This window comes from Oryzias latipes, chromosome 2 (assembly GCF_053564925.1).
Source record: "Oryzias latipes strain Hd-rR chromosome 2, Olatipes_Hd-rR_3.1".
In the NCBI taxonomy this organism is placed as follows: Eukaryota; Metazoa; Chordata; class Actinopteri; order Beloniformes; family Adrianichthyidae; genus Oryzias; species Oryzias latipes.
Window position 1 is genome coordinate 23,379,209 of NC_136238.1, and position 22,786 is coordinate 23,401,994.

The window sequence follows — 22,786 nt, forward strand, 5'->3', positions numbered from 1 at the left end:
TTGTTTTTTTGTTTTTATTAATAATGTCAAATGTTCTGGATCACAAAAATCCCATTCAGTTGATGTCAAAATCCTCATCTGACATGAAATCAACCGCTATTCCTGCTGTTTCTGACCATTTTCATGGTCTGCAGGTCTGACAGCAACAATCTCAAATGTTGGACTGGGGCCTGTTTCACTCATTTCACCCTCTCACTCATGGTGTGGAAACCTGAGCAAAGTACGACAAATAACTCGGCAAAACACAGTAAAACTGCTATACAACTAAACACATTTGGTCAAAAAGCCACAGTTAAACCCAAATCCGTCCAGACAGGCAAAGGGAATGGTATCCCACAATCCCTTGCGGTGCCGCTCTAACAGCAGCACCAAAGTTACACCTACTTAATTGAATTAATTTGAATGAAAGCAAAATAACTGTCTGAAACCTAGGTGTTATTTTTAAACTGACTTAACAAAAAAATTATTAATCTTAACTGAAGCAAATAATTAAGTTAGATCAGCAATGTAAAAAAGTTTCTCTTTCCAACATCCATATGTGGTCTTATCACCCTCTCATGGTGGAAAAAGTATTATCTGAGCTTCTTCATCCACTAAATCATCTTCAACTGGACACACCATGTGGAAATAGCACATTACAAGCGTGGAAACATAAACGCTCCGATTGTTTTTTTGTTTTTATCAATAATGTCAAATGTTCTGGATCACAAAAATCCCATTCGTTTATGTTTCCACGCTTGTAATGTGCTATTTCCACCAGCAGGGGGCGACAATGTTCAGCTCTTACGCCAACTTGAAGCAGTGGTAGAAAAAGTAACGTTACATCCTCAATGTTTCTGGAAGAATTGGTTAAGATATGAGCCCTTTATGTCTCTGACTTTTATGTTTGATTTTTATTTGATTTTCATCATTTGATTATTTTCAAATGTTTAATTGGCCACCAAGCGGCTCCTATCCAGAAACCGGCTCCTTTCTTCCTTTAGAAGAGCTTCTGTGTTTCCTGAAGCTGTTCTGGATCCAGACTGAGGAAGAGGCTGGACTCTGCTTCATCAGCACAGAGGAACAAAGTGGATCAATGGTTCTCATCCACAGTGGTCCTTGGAGCCTTACTGCTGTTGTCTTGCTATAAGGATGATCATTATCGACACCCTAATGACCAAAATGTTGTCAAAAAGTGAAGTGGAGTGAAGAGCTTTCCAGGAAAAATGGACAGTTTTTTTTTTCTTTCTTTCACGAAGCTGAATGCAAAACCCAAATTCTTTGTATGTCATCAACATCGCAGTGCTCAAAGAATATGACTTTCAGCACCACTAAGAGACTCACCATAAAAAAAAGTTTCTGGATTGCTTCAGTGTCAGTAAAATATTCAGTCTGTATTAATTTGAATAGACCAACTTTTTTTTAATTGAAATTAATTTTATTTGAGATCCATTGGCCCCAAGTCATTAGGCTACTATGTTGATTGAGGCATTTTTTCCAACTGAGTAAAAAACTAAAACAAAGCTGTTATTTTGCATTTATGTTACTGGTCCGGCCCACTTGAGATCAGACGGGTTAAATGTGGCCCCCGAACCAAAATGAGTTTGACACCCCTGCTCTAAGGTGAAGCTTCATGTGGACGACTTCTTCTTCTCTCCTCTTTTCTGGAGCTTGGGCTCCATGCAGTCTGATCAGCTCTGATTTGGGCTTCAGTTGATGTTTGTGATCAGGAACTCTGGATTCTTCTTAGAAGGAGACGTTCTGTCTCTTTAGCAGAGAGCAGAACCTTTCTACCTCTAAAATGAAAGTCAAAAACTCATCTGTGCCAACTATTCTGTTTGTTGTTTCCACCACCACTTCCTTTTCCTTTGTGGCTTTGGTAGTCACGTGTGTGATGTCACTTTGAATCAGTGTCAATAAACACAAAGGTGTAACCACCTAAATTTCAAAATTGTCCATTAATGGAGGAGAAATTAACGATTATGGTTTGTGCACGGCCTGAATTACATGAAACTAAAGCATTTGAGACCTCTTGGAGATTTGACATTGAGCCTCTTTCAGCTGTAGGAGGCGGACACAGACTAGTAAACAGTAGAAGAAGCCTTTCTTCTTGCGTTTACATGCAGTTCATTGTCTGTTGACACACTGCAGTTTGTGCTGAACAAGTGTTCTTTATCACATGTCAGTTGCATGGTGTGAATATAGCATAAGTCTCAGGGTTTGGCTGCAGCTTTCCTCCAGAGGAAAGAACATTGAGATCCTCTGAACTGTTCTCTTCTGCTCTGCTTCTCAGCATCAAGTACAGAGTTGAAGGTTTTTTCTCCAATTTCTGATTCATAATCTTTGTTTCAGTCTTTGTGAAGCAGATGAACTGAATCCTACCAGAAGAGAAACCTCCTTCAGTTCCTTTAGGATTAACTTTCATGGAGAATATTTAGAGTAAAAGACGATAAAAAAAATTTACTTTCAGTTTAGTTCTGAAATACAATCAGGTTCTCTCTCTACTGCTTGTTGACTGCTACAGCTGCGGTCCCACCATTTCTTGTAAATGCAGAGGAAACACTTACCCACCTGCACACACACACCCATACACGCACACACACGCACCCATACACGCACACACACAGAAGTAGGTCTGCTGTCAATCTCAGAGACAGCAGAGTTTGTCCAGCAGACACAGACGTTGGAGTTTCCTCCGTTTTCTTCTTCTGTCACGGTGAGTCTTTGTGAAAAAGTTGTTTTCTGCTCTCATCATGAAGCTGTTTTGTTTGATCTGTGAGGAAAAAAAGGAGCAAACAAACAAATCAGAGGTCACTGACAGCCTGGGGACTCTGAAAGTTTTCATGCAGGCGTGTTGAGATGGTTCTGAGAAAATCTGGTCCTTCTTCCAGAAACTCGGATTCAGTTTGATCTGTGGATGTTCTTTCCCGCTTTTAATGTGTTTTTAATAATCCAAGACAATTATAATGTATGTAAGGGTTAAAGGACGACGAAAGTGTGCATTATCAGAAATTTAAGCACACCGTTGAAGCCTAAATAATCAGATGCAAAGCGGAGGACTGTTGCCTCGGCTAAGTGAGTTAATGCTGATAATCCACACTTCGAAGGCCATTAAGCCAAATTTTTTGGCTTAATACTTTATTGTTATTGTTTTCGGTTTGGATTGCTTTTCCCCCTACAAAAAGTGGACTATTTGTTACCTCCTGCTGCGCGTTGACAGAGTAACATGACAACGCCCTGAGTCTGCACCGTCCTCAAAAGGGGCAAAGGAAAGTTAGTCAGTTTTTGTTTGCTGATCATCACAATGTGTTACATAAAGCATCAGTTCAGAGAGAAGTTCACCCCTTACTGTTTTTGTCCAGATGATGAAGCTAAAGTTTGTTTTAAAGAAACCAGTGCAGTGATACAAAGCATTTCTGCTATGTGACTGGAACTTTTTTTTAGGCGTCCCTGTTGATTACGACTTTTTGTGAAGGTGGAGGTGACACCCTTGGGAGAAAACGATTATCTTTGCATCTTTCCAGCATTCTCCTGAGAACCTGTGTTAGCAAGCACATCCAGCAGCCAATGAGAATCAAGTATTCACCTGGACCATGGTATAAAGAATTCTTATGGAGTCAAGAAGTCAGGTTTTGTTTTGTTGTTGTTGGTTCTGTCTTCGTCTAATAGAGTCTGAACAGTGTTCGCTCATATCAAGTACAACTGGGAATCTCTTTTGAGGTTGGAACAAACAACTCACAGAGACATATATTGACACAAATATCCTGAACCCCCACCCGGAGCTCCAACCCCACGCTGGGATCTTGCAGCGACAGTGTTAGGAATGATTAGAAACAGAATAGTTAGACACTCCCTTTTGCATTTTATTAAACTAACTTTTACCTTTTATCACATTAATGGCTTAACCTCGATTTACTATGTATTATCATCTCAAAATTATATTACACTCCACACAGAGCACAACCAAGACTATTGTCTCGCAAACATTCCTTTAACATCCTCCCTTTTCATCTTTGTGTGTTCTGGTGTATGCGTTCTGGCAAATGTCTGCAAGAGATCTGACACTTTAGGTGCTCTGACCTTCGAGCATCTAGCCTGCAACAGTCTGTAGGTGTGTTTGTCACACCATGATCCATCGAATGAGGTTCTGAATATGCAAATGCAAGGTATATATGCCAGGCCTTTTGCTGAACCCCTTTGTTCAGACTTTGAATGTATCTTGTTCATCTGTCTGTAACCCTGGATACAAATCTGTGCTCTTTGTGCGGAGTAAATCTACAAAAGATAAGTAACTGTCTCTGAGTCGTTATTCATTATTTCTGTGTGTAAGAAACTGACGGAGTTACGAACTAATACAAATACAGTCCTTTCTAGAAAATCCAGTTTCTTCACAGACAGGCTGCAGCAGGCTCGTCTCCCGGGATCCAGAAGCCGCTATGCAAGCGTGGAAGATGGGAAGGGACAGCCCAGAAGTTATGCTGGCTGTCTAGCCTCCTTGGTTGATGAATCAGTAGACCCTATCAGTTTTCCTACCGCCCCAATAGATCAGCAGAAGACACGGCGGACATGCCACCTCACTCCGCCCTGCAACACCAATGAAGAACCCCTATGCTCGGTTACTGTTCCTGGACCACTGAAAAACTCGCCGAACTGGGAGTATCTACATCCACCCAAAACTGGATACAGGACTTTCTCACGGACAGACCACAGGTGGAGAGGATGGGAAAGAAGGTCTCTGCAGAGCAGACAATCAGCACAGGAACACCACAAGGGGTGCCGCCTTTGTCCAAAGTTCTTCTCACTGTACATTATGACTGCACCTCCCCGGACTCCAACAACATCATCATTAAGTATGCAGACGACACAACTGTCCTTGGTCTCATCAGAGGAGGGGACGAGTCTGCACACAGAGATCACCATCTACGGCGAGGACAATAAGCCTTGATCTCAATGTAGAAAAACAAAATAAATAATCATGGATTATAGAAGGAAAGCACCGCAATATCAGCCACTCTGGACTGTGGTGGAGCGGACCAACTGCCACCGGTTCCTGGGTGTGCAGATCACTAACAGCCTCAGCTGGGAAAGAAACATTGTTGCCATTGTGAAGAAAGCCAAGCAGAGGCTGTACTTCATCATACTGCTAAAGAAGGCCGGACTCAAGCGCTGGACCCTCACCCAAACCTACAGGGGGTTGAAAACATCCTCACCAGTGGACTAAATGCTTGGTTTGGAAACACCACCATAAAAGAGAAGAAGATCCTGCAATGGGTCATCAATACAGCTTAATCTTAAAACCAGGATGACCAATTCTAACAACATTCCACACAGTCCAATAAGTCGGTTCATCAGCTTAGTTGACACAAACAAACAAAACGTATCCAGAGTACAGAACTCAGAACCACATCTGGTAACAATCGGGATGACTGTCAGAGGTGAAGAAGACATGTTTCCTCTGCAGGTGAAGGTGGAAGGTGTGTGTGAGCTGATGTGGATCCAGTGAATCCAGAAGCATGGATCAGTGGGAGGAACCACAGGAGGGAGCCCCTCCCTCTAAAAGCAGAGATGGTAACCATGACAACCAGATCAAAGCTCAGAGGTGAGATGAAGATCTCCAACTGTCCATGATCTTCTCCATGTCAGAGCTCAGCACTCACACCAGCAACCTTCATTCTTCACAGGAACCAACCTGGATCTGGATCTGGATCCAGCTGTGGGTCCAACAAGAGTGAGGCAGCAGAATATTATTTAAATGAATTCAAAAACAGTTGTTCAAGAGTGAAACAGTAAGTGTTTGGATAAAAGTTTGTAATAAAGTACAAGTTTTGGATGCAATTGATCGTTTGGAGGTTTTTTGCCTACAATGACAACACCTGCAGTGTCACACAGTTGTCAGAAGGGGGCATTTTACTATGATCTGAGTTCAATAGTTCAACATGGAAGATAATCTAAAAAAAACCTCAACGACAAAAAAAAATGAATTTTTGAAAAAACAAATGTTTTTCCATCAGGATCCAACAGATGTTTCAAACTGACAGTGGATCTGAACCCAGCCGTGTTTTCTCCAAGACTAAAAAATCATTGGCTTCTATTCCTCACTTAAAAGACATCAGTTCAGGAGTGGAAAGGTGAGTGTTTGTCAAAGTTAAAGAAGCATATCAGAGTTCAGCACTCACACCTCCAACCTTCATTGTTTACAGGAACCAAGCTAGACCCGGATCTGAATCCAGCTGGGGGTCCAACAGGAGTGACAGATCAAAGGATTTACCAATAACCTCCAAGGACATCCATTCAGGAGTGAAACAGTGAGTGTTTGTCAGAGTTTTTGGAGGCTGGATTCTAGTTCAGATGATCAACAGTTTTCAGATGAAGGACTTGAGGTCTGGTTCAGTTCTGGATCTCTCTGATCAGACTCACTTGGATTCAGATTTTCATGCTTTCCAAACATCACATTGTTCTAGTTTGACTTTCTGCTCTCAGAATTTCTACATTTCTACATGGAGAATTGGAATCAGCTTTTCTAGAAAAAAGTCTGGATTGACTGACAGAAAATGCTGAAAGCTGGAAACTGTTGATCCAAACATGTCATGTTATTCCAGACTAAACAGCTCAGTCTGTGTTCATGTCAAAGTCCATCAGCTGTTCATGAAGAAGCAGATCCTCCAACACTCTGATGGTTTGGTGTTTGCAGAGGTCAACAGGTCACACAGAGAGTCCAGTCTGCAGCCTCCAACAGTGGCTCCATAAAGAGTGACAGGTTCAAAGGTCATCCTCCAACCTTCAGAACTGAACCAGGACCTTCAGACTCACAGTAAGAAGCAGTTTCTAGTGAACAGAGATCTGTCAATTAATCTTTTTCCACAGTCAGTGTTTAGATGGGATTTGATTGTTGGAGGGAAACCCAAACAGTAACTTTAGCTCCAAATCACAAACAGTCTATAAAAATGTCAGGGATGATGTCATCATCCTCTGATGGTTTGAAGTCCTTCAGGTCACTGAGTGAACAGAATTCATTCCAAATGAAACTGGTTTTCTGAGATTTTCTGAGTCTTTCCAGATCTTAGGCTCACTTATCAACCAAAGCACAAAGTCTAAAGGTCAATGAGGAATTTTTACTGGACTACAGAAATTCAAAGAGTTGTAGCATTTCTGACTGACATGTTGGCTCCTCCCATTTTCTGTGATTTCTGTTTTTCTTCTCCAAATGGTTTCAAAGACTAAAACCAGAGCAAGTCCAAGTGTCCTCTGGAGCTCAGAAACCCTCAGAGAAAGTTGTTGAAGTAAAGCTACGACAGAGTTCAGAATCCCAAACAAACAGCAGAGCTTTGAACTGAATCTGGTCGTAATTTCAGTGTCATGGAAATTCATGGAAGCTCTTCTCACCACATAATGTCTCACTCAGCAGACTTACTGTGTGGGGTTCCTCAGTTCTCTGTTCTGGGCCCTGTTCTATTTCTATACATAATCCCCCTTGGAAAGATCAATCAGGATTTCAACTATGTCTCCTACCATTTCTTTGCTGATGATATCCAGCCATATTGCTCTTTTGAACCCTCAGAAATACACAAGCTGGACTCTGATGAACTGCCCGATGCGGATAAAACAATGGCTCTTTAAAAACTCTTTGCAGCTAAACTCAGAGAAAACAGAAACATTAGTCATTGCCCCCGATGATGCTATACCAGGGATTAAGCAGCATTTGGGTTCTCTTGGTCAGGCTGTCAAACCCAGCTTTAGAAATGTGGAGCAGCACTCCAAACAGCTGATCAGGAACTGTTTCTTCCAGTTGGGGAATATTTCTAAACTACGGAAAATGGTGTCATATGAAGATCTAGAACTTCTTGTTCATGACTTTGTTTCTACACGGCTAGACTTTTGTAACAGTCTATTTTCTTGCCTGAACAAGAAGGAGCTGTCACGCCTGCAGTTGATCCAGACCTCTGCTGCGAGGATCTTGACCCGCAGAGATCACATCTCCCTTATCCTCAAAGCTCTTCATTGGCTCCTGGTTGCTTACCGTTATTAATGCAAAATCTTAGTTTTGACTTTTAGGGCGCTTCATTCTCAAGCTCCTTCATATGTTTTTGATCTGATCGCAACGGGAACCCATCTGTGTGCAACTCTGTCTTCCCGGTGTATGCAGTCTGGCTATATTGGTTGATAACATAAAAATGGGTCATTCAATCAGGGAGAACAGAAATATATCTTGTATGATCAGTACATTTTACGTCAGTGTTTTCTCACTGAAAGACAGAACTGAAACACAATTATATTAGGGTGATGGCAGTGTGTGAGCAAATGATAACTACATGAACTCTAACAATGTTATTGAAAGTTATTCATAAAGTTAATTTTATACTTGACCACAGAAAATATAATGATGCATAATGGTTAGTCTCTATTACATTTTTTAAATAGAAAGTTTTTCTTTGTATCTCATCAACAATTTCAAACATTAAATTCTTTATTTTCTTCTGGTCTAAATGAGAATCAATGATCCAGTTGACTGTGATTCACCTGTGAGTCAGAATGAATGTTGGAATCATTGCTGTTCTGAAAACCACAGCATTCATGATGCATTTATGATCTGAGATGATCCAAATCCAAAAGAACTCATCGAACACCATCATGAAAGAAACTCACTTCTAACTAAAAAAAGTGTTTTTCTATCAGGATCCAACAGAGACTCAGAACTGGATCTGGATCTGAACCCAGCAGTGTTTCCTTCAGGAGTGACCGGTCAAAGCGTGGCTTCATCAACTTTAAATCATCTTCTGGTTCAGAGAGGTGAGTTGTATGTAAATGTTCTTTCTCACAGACATTTCTATCTTCATGTGTGCAGCAGTGAGTGTTGGAACTTTTCCACAAACACAGAATAGATCTTCTAGATTCTACTGAGTGTTTGTAGGACACCAGTGGGTCCAGTAGAATCTGATTGTTGCTGATTCTCCACAGACTGGACCAGCAGAGCTCAGAGACTCCCAGTGGTCCGTCTGTCCAGCAGCATCAAACACAGCTGGACTCCATCTTTCTGGTCTGTACATGAACAACAACTACTTTTCCATCATTCTGTCCACAGTCGTCTCCATGCTGCACTTTGGACACCAGTGGACTGTCAGTGTGTCCAACATGGAGCTGATGTTTGGCTCCATGACTTCACTCTGATTGGCTCATTCATCTGGAATTCTGTTGCAGCTGCTGGAGGACAACATTGTCACTTTTGTCAAGAAGGAGCTGAAGAAGATCCAGAAGCTTCTGAGTCACAGAGAGGATGAGGAGGAGCTGGAGGATGAAGATGAAGAGCAGAGGAGCAGCAGAGAGTCACTGATGAAGATCACAGTGAACTTCCTGAGGAGAATGAATCAGGAGGAGCTGGCTGATGGACTGCAGAGCAGTAAGAGGATTTCTCTGAAGGTTTCAGCTGCTGAGAAATGAAGATTTACTGATGTCTGAACACATGGAACCACAGGGATTCAAACCCTCATCATTCAGGGCTGCAGAGAGTTGATTTACTGTTTGTTGTCTTCTTTCAGGATCTGCTGCAGTTTGTCGACATAGAGTCCAATCTGGTCTGAAGGAAAAGTTCCAGTGTTTGTTTGAGGGGATGACTAAAGCAGGAAACCCAACCCTTCTGAATGAGATCTACACAGAGCTCTTCATCACAGAGGGAGGAAGAGGAGAGCTGAATGAAGAACATGAGGTCAGACAGATTGAAGCAGCATCCAGGAAAGCAGACCGAGCAGAAACAAGCATCAGACAAGAAGAGCTCTTCCAACTCCCAGCTGGAAGACAAGAACCAATCAGAACCGTGATGACTAAGGGAGTGGCTGGCATCGGGAAAACAGTCTTAACACAGAAGTTCACTCTGGACTGGGCTGAAGGCAAAGCCCACCAGAACCTCCACTTCACATTTCCATTCACTTTCAGAGAGCTGAATGTGCTGAAAGAGGAGAAGTTCAGCTTGGTGGAACTTGTTCATCACTTCTTCCCTGAAACCAAACAAGCAGGAATCTGCAGCTTTGAACATTTCCAGGTCCTCTTCATCTTTGATGGTCTGGATGAGTGTCGACTTCCTCTGGACTTCCACAAGACTCAGATCCTAAATGACCCTAGAAAGTCCACCTCAGTGGCTGATCTGCTGACAAACCTCATCAGGGGGAACCTGCTTCCCTCTGCTCGCCTCTGGATAACCACACGACCTGCAGCAGCCAATCAGATCCCTGCTGAGTGTGTTGACATGGTGACAGAGGTCAGAGGGTTCAATGATCCACAGAAGGAGGAGTACTTCAGGAAGAGGTTCAGAGATGAAGAGCAGGCCAGCAGGATCATCTCCCACATCCAGAGATCCCGCAGCCTCCACATCATGTGCCACATCCCAGTCTTCTGCTGGATCACTGCTACAGTTCTGGAGGATCTGCTGAAGAGCAGAGGAAGAGGAGAGCTGCCCAAGAGCCTGACTGAGATGTACATCCACTTCCTGGTGGTTCAGGCCAAAGTCAAGAAGGTCAAGTATGATGGAGGAGCTGAGACAGATCCTCACTGGAGTCCAGAGAGCAGGAAGATGATGGAGTCTCTGGGAAAACTGGCTTTTGAGCAGCTGCAGAAAGGAAACCTGATCTTCTATGAATCTGACCTGACAGAGTGTGGCATCGATATCAGAGCAGCCTCAGTGTACTCAGGAGTGTTCACACAGATCTTTAGAGAGGAGAGAGGCCTGTACCAGGATAAGGTCTTCTGCTTCATCCATCTGAGTGTTCAGGAGTTTCTGGCTGCTCTTCATGTCCACCGGACCTTCATCCCCTCTGGACTCAACCTCATGGAGGAAGAACGATCACAGAAGAAAAGATCCTTAATGACTCTCAAACTGAAACAAAGTCCAGTCCAGTTCTACCAGAGTGCTGTAGAGAAGGCCTTACAGAGTCCAAACGGACACCTCGACTTGTTCCTCCGCTTCTTCCTGGGTCTTTCACTGCAGACCAATCAGAATCTCCTACCAGGTCTACTGACTCAGACAGGAAGTAGCTCACAGACCAATCAGGAAACAGTCCAGTTCATCAAGAAGAAGATCAGTGAGGATCTGCCTGCAGAGAGAAGCATCAACCTGTTCCACTGTCTGAATGAACTGAATGATGGTTCTCTAGTTAAGGAGATCCAACAGTTCCTGAGGTTAGGACGTCTCTCCACAGAGAAACTGTCTCCTGCTCAGTGGTCTGCTCTGGTCTTCTTCTTACTGTCATCAGAAGATCTGGAAGTGTTTGACCTGCAGAAATACTCTGCATCAGAGGAGGCTCTTCTGAGGCTGCTGCCAGTGATCAAAGCCTCCAACAAAGCTCTGTAAGAACTCTCAGGAAAATCACCTTCAGTGAACAAATGAATCTGAGTGGAAACATGAAAGTTTCAATAACTGCTGTCTGTCTTTATTTCTTTCAGACTGAGTCACTGTAATCTTTCAAAGTTAAGCTGTGCAGCTCTGTCCTCAGTTCTCAGGTCCCAGTCCTCCAGACTCACAGTTCTGGACCTGAGTAACAACAAGCTGCAGGATTCAGGAGTGAAGGTGTTGTCTGCTGGACTGAAAGGTCCAGACTGTAAATTGGAGACACTCAGGTCAGGTTTTATTTAAACATTCATTCTCTTCAAGAAGTTTGTTTTTTTTTTTTTTTTTCAGGAAAAAGCGTCAGATAGATATCAGTGCAGAGGAAATAGCAGAGGACTGTTGCATAGAAGTACAAAGAAAAGAGAAAAATCCAGATTTTTCCTTAACTGATGGTTACAAATGTTCTCCTGGGTTTTTGCAACACACTTAACAGCAGAACATAAGTCCATCCAGGTGTTCATATCTGGGAGAAGTTAATGTTTTCTGTGTTCTTTGAAAGAAAACATGACTCAATCGCAGAACTGCAGATTTAAAAGGAGAAACAGTTGCAGCAGATTTCTGACCCACAGAGCAGCAGCTCCTTATGAAGAGAAATAAGGAGATCAAACTGCAACAGACTGACAAGGTTTGATTTCCACTTTGCCTGCCCATATGTCGAAGTGTCCTTGGGCAAAACCCTAAACCCCGCCTTTACTCTGGTGGACGGTTGGCGCCAGTGTTTGGCAGCGAGGGCACCACCAGTGTGTAAATATGTGTGTGAATGTGCGAATGGGACTGTGTCTGTATAGCGCTTTGGGCCTCGAGGAATACAAGTCTACATGTATACAAGTACATGGCTATACAAGAATACACCAAACACTATTTTCCATTAACTTTCACACAGACCTGGTTCAGTTATTATTCAGAACCAAGCTTGGATCAGAACCTGTTCTTTCATTTCAAATAGTATTTAGGTTAGCTTCTGGTTCTCAGTTCTGGTGCTTAAACAGACACTAAATCTTTGCTGGTTAGAGTGAAGGACCTCTGCATGTAGTTTATGGTCAAGGCTGGGGACAGAGCTACCTGGCCAAAGGAAGATGGTTAGATCAGCTAACCAAGAAATTGAAGAAGATCCTAAAAGATTTCTGGTATCAGAAATGGGACTTTGGGAGCAGCAGACACAGGGGACCTCACTAAATTTTACTCTCTGCATTTGACCGGTACACAGCGTATTTATTTACATAATGACACAGCAACAGTGAAACAACTAGTTACTGTTAAGTATTATATGTAAACTATTTCACTCTTACTCTTTCTACTCCATTTCCCATGAGTCACTTCTGTTCCCATGAGTCATTGTTGTGGTATCTCTGTGTCGAGGGTTGATGACATCACTCGCAAAAAAAAAATGAATGAGCCCTGATGTACGAGAGACACGAATTTGTTCCGTGCTCAATGTTTAATAAATAAGCCTAGAGGAGGCTAAAGTTGATCCTGTCCCGGAGTCTTCTTCATCTATCCACCACGCGGATGAAAGATCGGAGCTGCGCTCAACAGTTACTCACTTAGACCTGAAAATGTGCAAACACATGCAGGTTCTTTAGAAGCTCCAGAACTAAACCAACTGAAACCCTTAGACTACCAGCAGAACCATCAGCAGCTCCTCTGCAGGGCCACATTCAGACATTTTGGGCCCCGTGGATCCTCATGTTTTTTTAAGGCCCCTCTACAGTTTAGAGATGTCAGGAAAGGCTTTCAGAGAACACCTGAAGACTTTTTAAGCTGTTTTTCTGCAAAACCTGCTTTTACCAGTCAGGATGAAGAGAGAAAGAGAATCAGTGAGTTTTAATTGAAGAGCTCAGTTCAGGTTTAGAAAATAATTTTTTTACTTACAAACTGATCTAAAAGATATTTTAAGGGTCTATACCAATGTTTTTCAACCGGTGTGCCACTCCAGCTGCATCATTGCTCCTGAACACACTTTTCTCTCTGATTTCAGGTTGGAGAGATGCAGTTTGTCAGAGATCAGCTGTGAAGCTCTGGGCTCAGCTCTGAAGAAAAACCCGTCCAACCTGACAGAGCTGGACCTGAGCTCGAACAAACTGCAGGATTCAGGATTTCTTCATCTGTGTGGTTTCCTGGAGAGTACAGACTGCAGACTGCAGACTCTGAGGTTAGACTCCATGTTTCAGTTGTGTTCAGATTAATATGATGAGTACAAATGACTGACTGATGACAAGACTACAGAACAACACTGTTACATTAATGTGATTTTTTTGTTCTTGTTGTTTTGAATTTACTTTGGTGAAATGTATTTTATAATCTTGCTCATTTGCCATAGTATTTTTGTTGCTATGTCAGTGATAAAGAGGGCAGAATATATTTTTGTTGTTCTTAAGTGGATTAAATGATGCATAAGGAAGAGTGAGAGAAAGGAGAAATGATGACATCATGAGGAGAAGGTGATACACTCGCGGTGGTCCAGCAGAGATAAAACATTAAGAAAATACGTTAAGAAGTCCAATGAGATCTGTGTGTTAAGAACAAATGTAAAGTAAGTTTAGCATAACCTGTTTATGGTTTTGAAGGTTGTTGAGGACTTTAAGGGTGTGAGCATGCTAGTCATCTGGACTTAGCTAGCTGTATAGCATAGCCTGCATGGGACTGTGTAGTTTGAGTCACTAACACAGTGACTGAAAACACCGGGACTGCACGATGAAGACATGAGTCTAGTGCGGGGGTCGGCAACCCGCGGCTCAGGAGCCGCATGCAGTTTTTTAGCGCTGCCCTAGTGGCTCCCTGGAGCATTTTCAAAAATGTTTGAAAATGTAAAAAGATGGGGGAGAGAAATATATATATTTTTTTAATATGGTTTCTGTAGGAGGAAAAACAAGACACAATCATTCTTAATGTTTTCCAATGCTGTAAGAATGTGTAGAAGAAATATTAAATTTCAACATTTCTGTCAACGAAGATTTGCATCATAGCCTGCGACACACGTTTCTACCAGCAGGGCAGTGGACCGCTAGGCAGGTGGCTGATGTAAATGAACCAACGTCAGTTCCGTGCATTGCTTGATGAAGTTGAAAGCGAATATTCTGATCTCCTGCTACACAACACAGTCCGATGGCTGTCCAGGGGTGACGTTTTGCGTCACTTTGTCATCTGTTTCGAACACGTGAAAACATTACTGAAAAGTAAAGACCTGAACTACCCACAACTGGAAGATACTGAGTGCTGTAAGAATGTGTAGAAGAAATATTAAATTTCAACATTTCTGTCAACGAAGATTTGCATCATAGCCTGCGACACACGTTTCTACCAGCAGGGCAGTGGACCGCTAGGCAGGTGGCTGATGTAAATGAACCAACGTCAGTTCCGTGCATTGCTTGATGAAGTTGAAAGCGAATATTCTGATCTCCTGCTACACAACACAGTCCGATGGCTGTCCAGGGGTGACGTTTTGCGTCACTTTGTCATCTGTTTCGAACACGTGAAAACATTACTGAAAAGTAAAGACCTGAACTACCCACAACTGGAAGATACTGAGTGGCTCCAAAAGCTGCCCTTTTTGGTGGATATGACTGTGACAAACCAGCTAACGAGCTGAATGAAAGTCGTTGTGCATTTTACCCTTGGACTGACTTGCTTGGCATTTGCACAGAAATCAAACTTAAGTGTATTAATTTGATTTCATATACTTTCCCTTTTCAAAAGGCTGCTGTTTTCTTTTTATAAACTCAGGCTGTGTTTTATTCTGTTTAGTTCCCAGAGAGGGGCACGTCACGCACGTTCCATTTTATTGTTTTTTGTTCGAATCCTCAAAATAAAAATGACATCAAAAATCGGATTTCTTTATTACAATTCTTTAATTTGATCAAAGCAGTCACGTGACGCGTCGTTCTCCGCAGAATGCACTGCAGGGCAAATAAATATTTAATCGTTAATAATGCTCATTATGTATTTGTAGCAACTTAGTCATTTTGATAGTAGGCTAATTTAGCTGAAATAGATACATATTGCAAGTGTTGCCTTCATTATGAGGCTTAAATAGGGCTTTTAATATTTTGCGGCTCCAGACATATTTGTTTTTTGTTTTTTCGTTCCATTTGGCTCTTTTAAAATTTTGGTTTGCCGACCCCTGGTCTAGTGAGTGGAACATACGCACGATAAAGTTTGTTTCTGACAGAACCGTCAAAGTTTATTGTCAGGCTACAACCAGTTTGCATCTGGACCTTGTAACGTGCTTAGGAAAAGACCTAACATGAACATCCCACGTCCGGACAACAGGCCTGCAACATGGCAAATTTGAGCTTCTGATTATTGTAAATTTCATTCATCCTGGCTTAGGTATATTTGGGGCTCATTTTTGTCAATTGCATTTTTGTTTTGACACAAATATTTCTGTTTTGAAATTTATCTGAAACAGACTATGTTTACGTTTAACTGGGGAGAAATAATATATAAATAGTTAAATGTTCAAGAACTGTAATTTTTGGTGAGAAAGTGAAAACTTGTATTTGCATGATTGGTTAAAGAAATATTGGGTTGATTTTAGTTTTACATTTTCTGTTTTACATTACAGTTTTACATAATGACACAGCAATAGTGAAACAGCTAGTTACTGACTTAGACCTGAAAATGTGCAAACACATGCGGGTTCTTTAGAAGCTCCAAAACTGAACCGACTGAAACCCTTAGACTACCAGCAGAACCATCAGCAGCTCCTCTGCAGGACCACATTCAGACATTTTGGGTCCCGTGGATCCTCATGTTTTTCAAGGCCCCTCTACAGTTTAGAGATGTCAGGAAATGCTTTCAAAGGAGAACTAAATACTTTTTTTTTGCTGTTTTTCTGCACAACCTGCTTTTTCAGTCAGGATGAAGAGAGAAAGGAATGTTTAGCTCTGCTTCATTATTTTATTGTGGTGAACATCTTTGAGTTTCTGCAGAGAAACTTCATGCTGACCTAAATTTCCCTACATTTCTAATAGTTTGTTTCCAAAACTCCAACATGAAATCCAACATTTCCACAAGTTTCTAAATGGGCTTTTTGTTCCTCTGATTAAAAAAGAAATAAGAGTGTTTTGTGTCTGCAGAAACTTTTCATTGGAACAGTTGGTTTTCTTTTCTGTCCTCTTCAGTCTTCATCTGAATCTGTGTTGAACCTCATGGAAACTTCAGCAGTTCAAGTGGAAACATTGATGCTGTCACAGCTGTGGAAATCTGTTCTCTAACTGAAGATTCCCACTTTAAGCCAGAATGATCTGTGACTTTTGATTCTTCAGACTGTTGTTGGGTCTGTGACTGTCAGACACTCAGATATTGCATTGCTCTGTCATCTCTCTCCCATGAAATGTGCCGTTAACTATCTGAACTAGTTCAGCAGCAGTCCTGGTCATGAGTTCTTTAGGACCAAACTGGTAATCCCAGTTCTTTTTATAAATCCGGACTCACTGTTTAATTCTCTTTAACACAGAGTAGGATTTTCTGAGCTAAAGATTCTTAACAGGGTTCTGTCTAATTGAGCTTTGCTTCTGGAAAAACTTTCAGTGTCTCTTTTCCAAGTTTTTATTAATCAGCAACTTTGTTTTCTTGAATCTTCATGTCATTTAAAAATGAATTTCACAATGTAGGATTCAAGATGAAGAAAAACAATTTAGAAAACAATTTAATCTGACATTTTTGAAATCAAAGCTTTAAATAAATGAAAATCAATTAGATTTGAGATTGTCATGTTTAATAGGTTCCATAATTTAAAAAAAAATTCATTTCCATCTCTGCACAATTAACACAATAATTTATTGCCTTCCTGAAATTAGCTTGTGGATGTCCGCAAACTTTCTTGGCCTAAATAATAGCAAACCTGAGGTAATTGTGTTTAGCCCTAGTGGTCAAAAAGATCATGGTCTTGATCTCCTCTCTCTTTCCCCTTTTGAGCAGTGTGTGGTCACCAACCCTGGGCATTAAACGTGATGTAGCCCAGAAGCTTGACCTCCAAATAAATGCTGTGACCAAGTCCTGCTTTTTTCCGATGCGACATCTGGCTAGGCTTAAATCTTTTATATCAAAAACTGACCTTGACATTGTCATCCATGCCTTTGCGTTGTCCAGACTAAATAATTGCAGCTCTTTGTATGCTAGGTCAACCCAAAGCTTCAATAGCCAGGCTGCAGCTGGTCCAAAATGCAGTAGCCAGATTTATTTGTGGGGCAAAGAAGTTTGACCACATAACACCAATCTTGGCCTCTTTGAACTGGCTGCCAGTGCAATATTTGGTTTTTATTCAAATTCCCTGGCAGGTACAACACCTTCTTACCTCTCCAGTCTGCTTTTAAGGTACTCCCCCCTAAAGTCCTTATGCTCCACTGACCAGTTTGTGTTAATGGTTCACTCAAACTAATGTAACTTTCGGGCGAACTGTGCAATTGCTGTGTTGGGTCCTAAATTGTAGAATAGTTGCAACCGGCAATTAGAGAGGTCACACTCTTGGAGAGTTTTAAAACTGAATATTTCCTTCATTTCAGCGCTTAAGCATCAGCCTAGCCCTGTTATTATGCTTGTTTAAATCTCTTAACTGGGTTTTAAGTTTTTTATTCTTTTCTATTTATGTCTCCACGATATTTCAATTTGATCTTATGCTTTAATATTTTTTGTGCTTTGTCGTCCATGTGTACGGAACTTTAGGTCAACTTGGCTGGTGGTGGAAGGTGCTTTTTAAACAAGTAAATGATGATGAATAATGATGAATCTGCATTTCTGCCATCTACTTTAAAAATGTGTTTAGTAATAATTAATTAATTATGATAAAGGACATTTCAAATCCTCGTCTGTTTTAACTTAATTTTAAACTCTTCACAAATCTGCATTTTAATTTACCATCGTGTTTTTGGGTCAAAATCTAAAAGAAATTGCTCCTGAACACACCATTCTGCCTGATTGCAGGTTGAAGGACTGCAGTTTGTCAAAGATCAGCTGTGAAGCTCTGGTCTTAACTCTGAAGAGAAACCCGTCCAACCTGACAGAACTGGACCTAAGTGAGAACAAGAACCTGCAGGATTCAGGAGTTCTTCATCTGTGTGGTTTTCTGGAGAGTCCAGACTGCAGACTGCAGACTCTGAGGTCAGACTCCATGTTTCAGTTGTTTTCAGATCAATATGATGACAAAGTTGTGTTGACCCACAGTGAAGCAGAAATGTCCAGATTCTGATCTGCAGCAGCATCTTCCTGCAGCTGCTTGTTCTCCTCAAAGATCTGCAGAAGAACTTCTTCTTTTCTTCCTGCAGCTGCTTGTTTCAAAGCTGTCTGCTGACATTTGTCCTCCACAAAGTTCTGCTTGCAGCCATCAGCTCTTCTTTGTGTCTTTGCTCCAACAGACTCCTTTAAAGCGCGTGCAGAAGAAGCAGCCGTGCACGCTCACATGCACTCTGAGTCCTGCTGCTGTGTTTCAGCAGATGCAGCTGAGAGTCCAGCGGCTGATGTTTGTGAGCAGACAGTGACAGAGTCATGCTGCAGCTGGATGCTGCTCTGACAGACACATCCTCCACAAACATCCTCACCTTTTCATCCACAAACATCATCACATCATCCATCAAAGCTCCCAGCAGCTTCTGACTCTTCATTCAGAGCTGAAGTCATGGATCAGGGATCAATGTCCAACATTTGCTGCTGACTCTTCCTCATCACTTCCTTCTTCTCTCTGCTTTGATCTGTTGGAGCTGAAAGTCTCTGCTTGAAGGGCTGCAGCAGAGAAGGACTGGAAGATCATCTCCTGAAAACTGGAATGAAGACTTTCCAGCATCATGCTGCTGAAATTCTCCCATGACTCAGTGCTGTTTGGAGAAGAGCTGAGCAGAAAGAGGAAGTGGACTTTTTCTGCTGTTGCTGCAGAAACATCAGTTGGTTTGGATGCAGCCACAGGCTGATGTTTGACTTTCACACATCTGGACTTCTTTCCTGAAGCAGCTGCATGTTGTCCTGAATGTTCCTGAATGTTCTTCTTCTCTGCTTCTGCTGGACTCTTCTGATCTGCTGCTGTTGCTTCACATCTTTGGACTTTTTCTAAACTTTCTGATCTTCTTCAGCTCTGAACTCTTTAGAAGAAGTGATGGATGAAAAACATGAACTTTGTCTTTAAACTCAGCTCTTTGTTCTGGATTCAGGTTGAAGAAATGCAGATTGTCAAAGACCAGCTGTGCTGCTCTGGACTCAGCCCTGAAGTCCAACCCGTCCCACCTGATAGAACTGGACCTGATGTTCAATGACCTTCAGTATTCTCATCTTCAGCAGCTCCAGGATCTGGTGGAGAGTCCAAACTCCAAACTGCAGACTCTGAGGTCAGTAGAGGGTTGGAGTCAGTCCAGCTGCTTCCAGATGTTTGGTCCTAAAGTTAGTCTGAGAGCAAAGATGCAGAGTTTCCTGTGAAGCTGCAGCTTCTCAGTGAAGCTCTGAGGAGAATGATGACAGGCTTCAGGACAACAGTCAGCCAATCAGAGCAGCAGAAGCTCCAACAGGTGAAGATGACAGGAAGCTGCTGCTCTGAACAGGACTGAAGCTCCTGCTGCTCTTTCTGCTGCTGTGCTGCATCACTGACTGACAGACCAGGATCAGGAGACACTCCTTCATCTCTGTCTCTCTACATTCTCTCTGCAGGTGGACGGGGCTGGGCTGGTGAGTCTGATGTTCCTCCTGGAGGAGCAGAGAGGAGCAGCGGCAGCAGCTGGTCTGCAGAGAAGTTGTGACTGGACGGTGTTCCTGGGAGGTGGAGAGCAGAGTGATGGAGGAAAAACAGACCTGCAGACAAACAGATTCTTTTGTAGATCATCACATTCTTCTTTGATCTATATATGATGAACAGATGTGAGTTTGGGATGGACCAATCAGGGATTGAGGGAATCATTGATCAGACAGAACATTTCTGGATGACATAGATCTATGTGTGGGTCAGGGGAAAACACAGTCAGGCGTTGGATCCTGGTTCTGTCTCTGGAACAGGGAAAGAACCAGAACTCTGGATCACAAGATTCTGGTTCCAGATTTTTCACACTTGATGTCTGTTCACCAGAAACTCTTATTGACAAACAAACACAGAGTTTCATTCAGAAACCTCCAACATGGTCATGTGACCAGAATGTTCATAGTGTAGACACGGATAAACGCTGTGGTCACATGATTCACTGGTTTGGATTCAAGTCCTTTGAAGTCAGTTTTTGGATCAGAAATCCCATCTGATCTCAGTTAGTGAACAAAAGTCTCTCAGTTGAACCATTTTTCTATCATCTCTGTTCTGTTGATGATCAAATATTGACTCATGCAGTTTGAAAGACTCAGAGTTTTGGTCTGATTGATGTTGTCCACAGTTTTCTGACTGAAATTCCTTTTTCTTTGGTGTTTTGTGGGTAAAACTCTGTTCTTTTCCATGCTGACAGCTTTTTTAGCTGCAGTTTTTAAAGAAGTTTCATCTAAATCCAGTTGAATCTCCTCATTTTCTAGAATGTCTAAACTAGTAGAAACTTTCTGAGCATAAAGCCTGTTTTCTCCAGAGGACATGAATGAACAGAGTGGATCTTAGTGAGGAACGACAGCCTTTGGATGCAGAGAATCACTTTGATGCAGCTGCTGCAACAACACCAACTGCATTGAAGCAGGAGGGAGAAGGGAGACACCTGCTGGCTGTTTGCAGAACTGCATCTAACTGTCAAAAGGCTTCAAACTGAAAGCTGTCTGTAAAATTCCTGCAGCCTGTTTGGATCTAATAAATGCTCTTTTGAATCAACTCTGTGTTTGCTATTGATTTCTGTCTTCATTCTATCTTTGACTCACAAACAGACTTGAATCTTTAGCCTTCCCCCTCATCCTGTTCCAGCTGTTCTAATCTTCATGTGTTTGGTTCCTTCTCAGTAGAAATGGGTTGGAAAAGAGCTTTGGAATGTTCAGGTGGTGCTGATGTCTTTCTAGATGGGGGTGGGCAGAACAGATGAGAGCTCCTCCCTCCTGATTCAGAGGGGAACAGTGGACAGCAGCTGAAAGGAGGGAGTGGAAATGGGAAAAGTTCTTTGCACGTTTCTCCTTCCCAAGAACAGAGGGATACGTGTCCATGAACAGCAGAAGCTAAAGAGTTGGAAAACGTGCCCAAAGCTGCAGCACCACCTGCAAAAATATGCTTCTTCCTCAGGCTCCGCCCCTCCACATCAAGAGCTGCAAGGAGAAGAAAGATCAAAGTTTCTGCTGAGCTGCTATTGGAGCTTTTAGGGTATCAGATCTTTAGGAACATTTGCTGTCAATGAAACCAGGAATTTAAGTGTTTTTAACCCTTGTGCTATCCTAGGCACTTTAACATTGGGAGTTGGGTCATCTAGACCAGTGTTTTTCAACCAGTGTGCCGCGGCACACTAGTGTGCCGTGGGAGATTGCCCTCATTAACTGATTTAACAACATTTTCCATCTCCAGGATTTCAGCTCTCTGTTCATCCAAACAGGCACTGATAAAACACTGAGGAGTTAGGAATATAAAAGATGGTAAAATACTTTTTCTTTGCGTTTAATTTATTTTATTAAAGACATTTTGATAAGAATGACGTACTGCGATTCAGCTGCAGCTCCGGCTGTATTTTGGAAAAGTCCCGTCGCTTTAACTGTCTCCACCAATCATTCTTGGGGGGCTTAATCACATGTCATCAGTCTGACCAATCAGAAGTGGTTAAAGTCTTCACTTCCTTGTCCCGATTTAGCTCGTAAAGTCGCTCAGTTCTAACAGAAATGCCAGCTAAAGCTCGTCTTTAGCGGTGTAGCTTTCCACAGAATCCGGTATCAGACCGTGGAACAAGTGAACAAAACAATGAAGCTCCGAAAAGCGATCTCCGCCGGCCGTTTTATGCACTACATCTCCCATGATGCATTGGGTTGTGAGAGTGACAGCGCACAAGGAGATCTGTTGTTAAACGTCTTGAAACCAACGAACACACAAACTGTTTTTAAATCTTCTAACTTAACTTTTATTGCATCTTTTAGAAAAAAAACAGCTGCAGTTTCCAGCTTTTTCTGCAACAATTATCTCAAAAATGAATGTGAAACTGTGGAGGGGCTGTAGATCAATACAGACTGAGTTTCTCCTTTTTTTTTTAATTTTTGGATGCTGGTGTGCCGCGGGATTTTTTTTAAGGTTAAAGTGTGCCGTGGCTCAGAAAAGGTTGAAAGACACTGATCTAGACCCACTAGACAGTGTTCTGAACCATTTTTCTTCAACTATTTGTGATCTTCACTGGTGTCCATGGATTACATGAAATCCTCTTCACCTTTATCCACCTTTGTCATGGTAGGAATAACATGTCAATGTAAGGGTGGGGTCATAGGATAGCACAAGGGTTAAAGGTTAGATTGATTACATCATCAGTTGTGGAAACAATAGAAAATGGAAATCCAGCAGAGAAGTAAACATCACGACTTCCTGTTTGA

General features: G+C 42.0%; 2 protein-coding genes across 5 annotated transcripts in view; both read left to right on the forward strand.

Annotated features, from left to right (window-relative positions):
* The first annotated feature begins 2,587 nt into the window (after nucleotides 1-2,587).
* Nucleotides 2,588-21,107, forward strand: LOC110016799 (NACHT, LRR and PYD domains-containing protein 3). 4 transcript variants are annotated; one of them, XM_023961911.2, is made up of 15 exons: nucleotides 2,588-2,695; nucleotides 5,441-5,578; nucleotides 5,661-5,765; nucleotides 5,991-6,107; nucleotides 6,180-6,284; nucleotides 6,671-6,790; nucleotides 8,653-8,766; nucleotides 8,935-9,013; nucleotides 9,175-9,373; nucleotides 9,513-11,313; nucleotides 11,410-11,583; nucleotides 13,332-13,505; nucleotides 18,278-18,454; nucleotides 19,495-19,668; nucleotides 19,985-21,107. In XM_023961911.2, the coding sequence occupies exons 2-15, from the start codon at nucleotides 5,493-5,495 to the stop codon at nucleotides 20,004-20,006; spliced, it is 3,447 nt and encodes a 1,148-aa protein (XP_023817679.1). In that variant the 5' UTR covers nucleotides 2,588-2,695; nucleotides 5,441-5,492; the 3' UTR covers nucleotides 20,007-21,107. The 4 variants fall into 4 exon arrangements, with proteins under 4 accessions (XP_023817679.1, XP_078790334.1, XP_078790340.1 ...); XM_078934208.1 differs by lacking the exon at nucleotides 19,985-21,107 and having other exon boundaries at nucleotides 19,495-19,956; XM_078934214.1 differs by lacking the exons at nucleotides 18,278-18,454; nucleotides 19,985-21,107 and having other exon boundaries at nucleotides 19,495-19,956.
* The window catches only part of LOC110016798 (NACHT, LRR and PYD domains-containing protein 12-like), a 52,354-nt gene continuing 36,244 nt past the window's right edge, over nucleotides 6,677-22,786 (forward strand). Inside the window, exon 1 of the mRNA XM_078934500.1 lies at nucleotides 6,677-6,790. The gene's annotated coding sequence lies outside the window, so the exon portion shown is untranslated. The remainder of the gene's footprint in view (nucleotides 6,791-22,786) is intronic.

Coding starts and splice junctions, on each gene's coding strand:
- LOC110016799 (XM_078934208.1), top strand. CDS start 5,493: ATGGATCAGTGGGAGGAACCACAGGAGGGAGCCCCTCCCTCTAAAAGC. Junction 9,374..9,512: donor GGCTGATGGACTGCAGAGCA/GTAAGAGGATTT, acceptor GTCTTCTTTCAG/GATCTGCTGCAGTTTGTCGA. Junction 11,584..13,331: donor TGTAAATTGGAGACACTCAG/GTCAGGTTTTAT, acceptor CTCTGATTTCAG/GTTGGAGAGATGCAGTTTGT.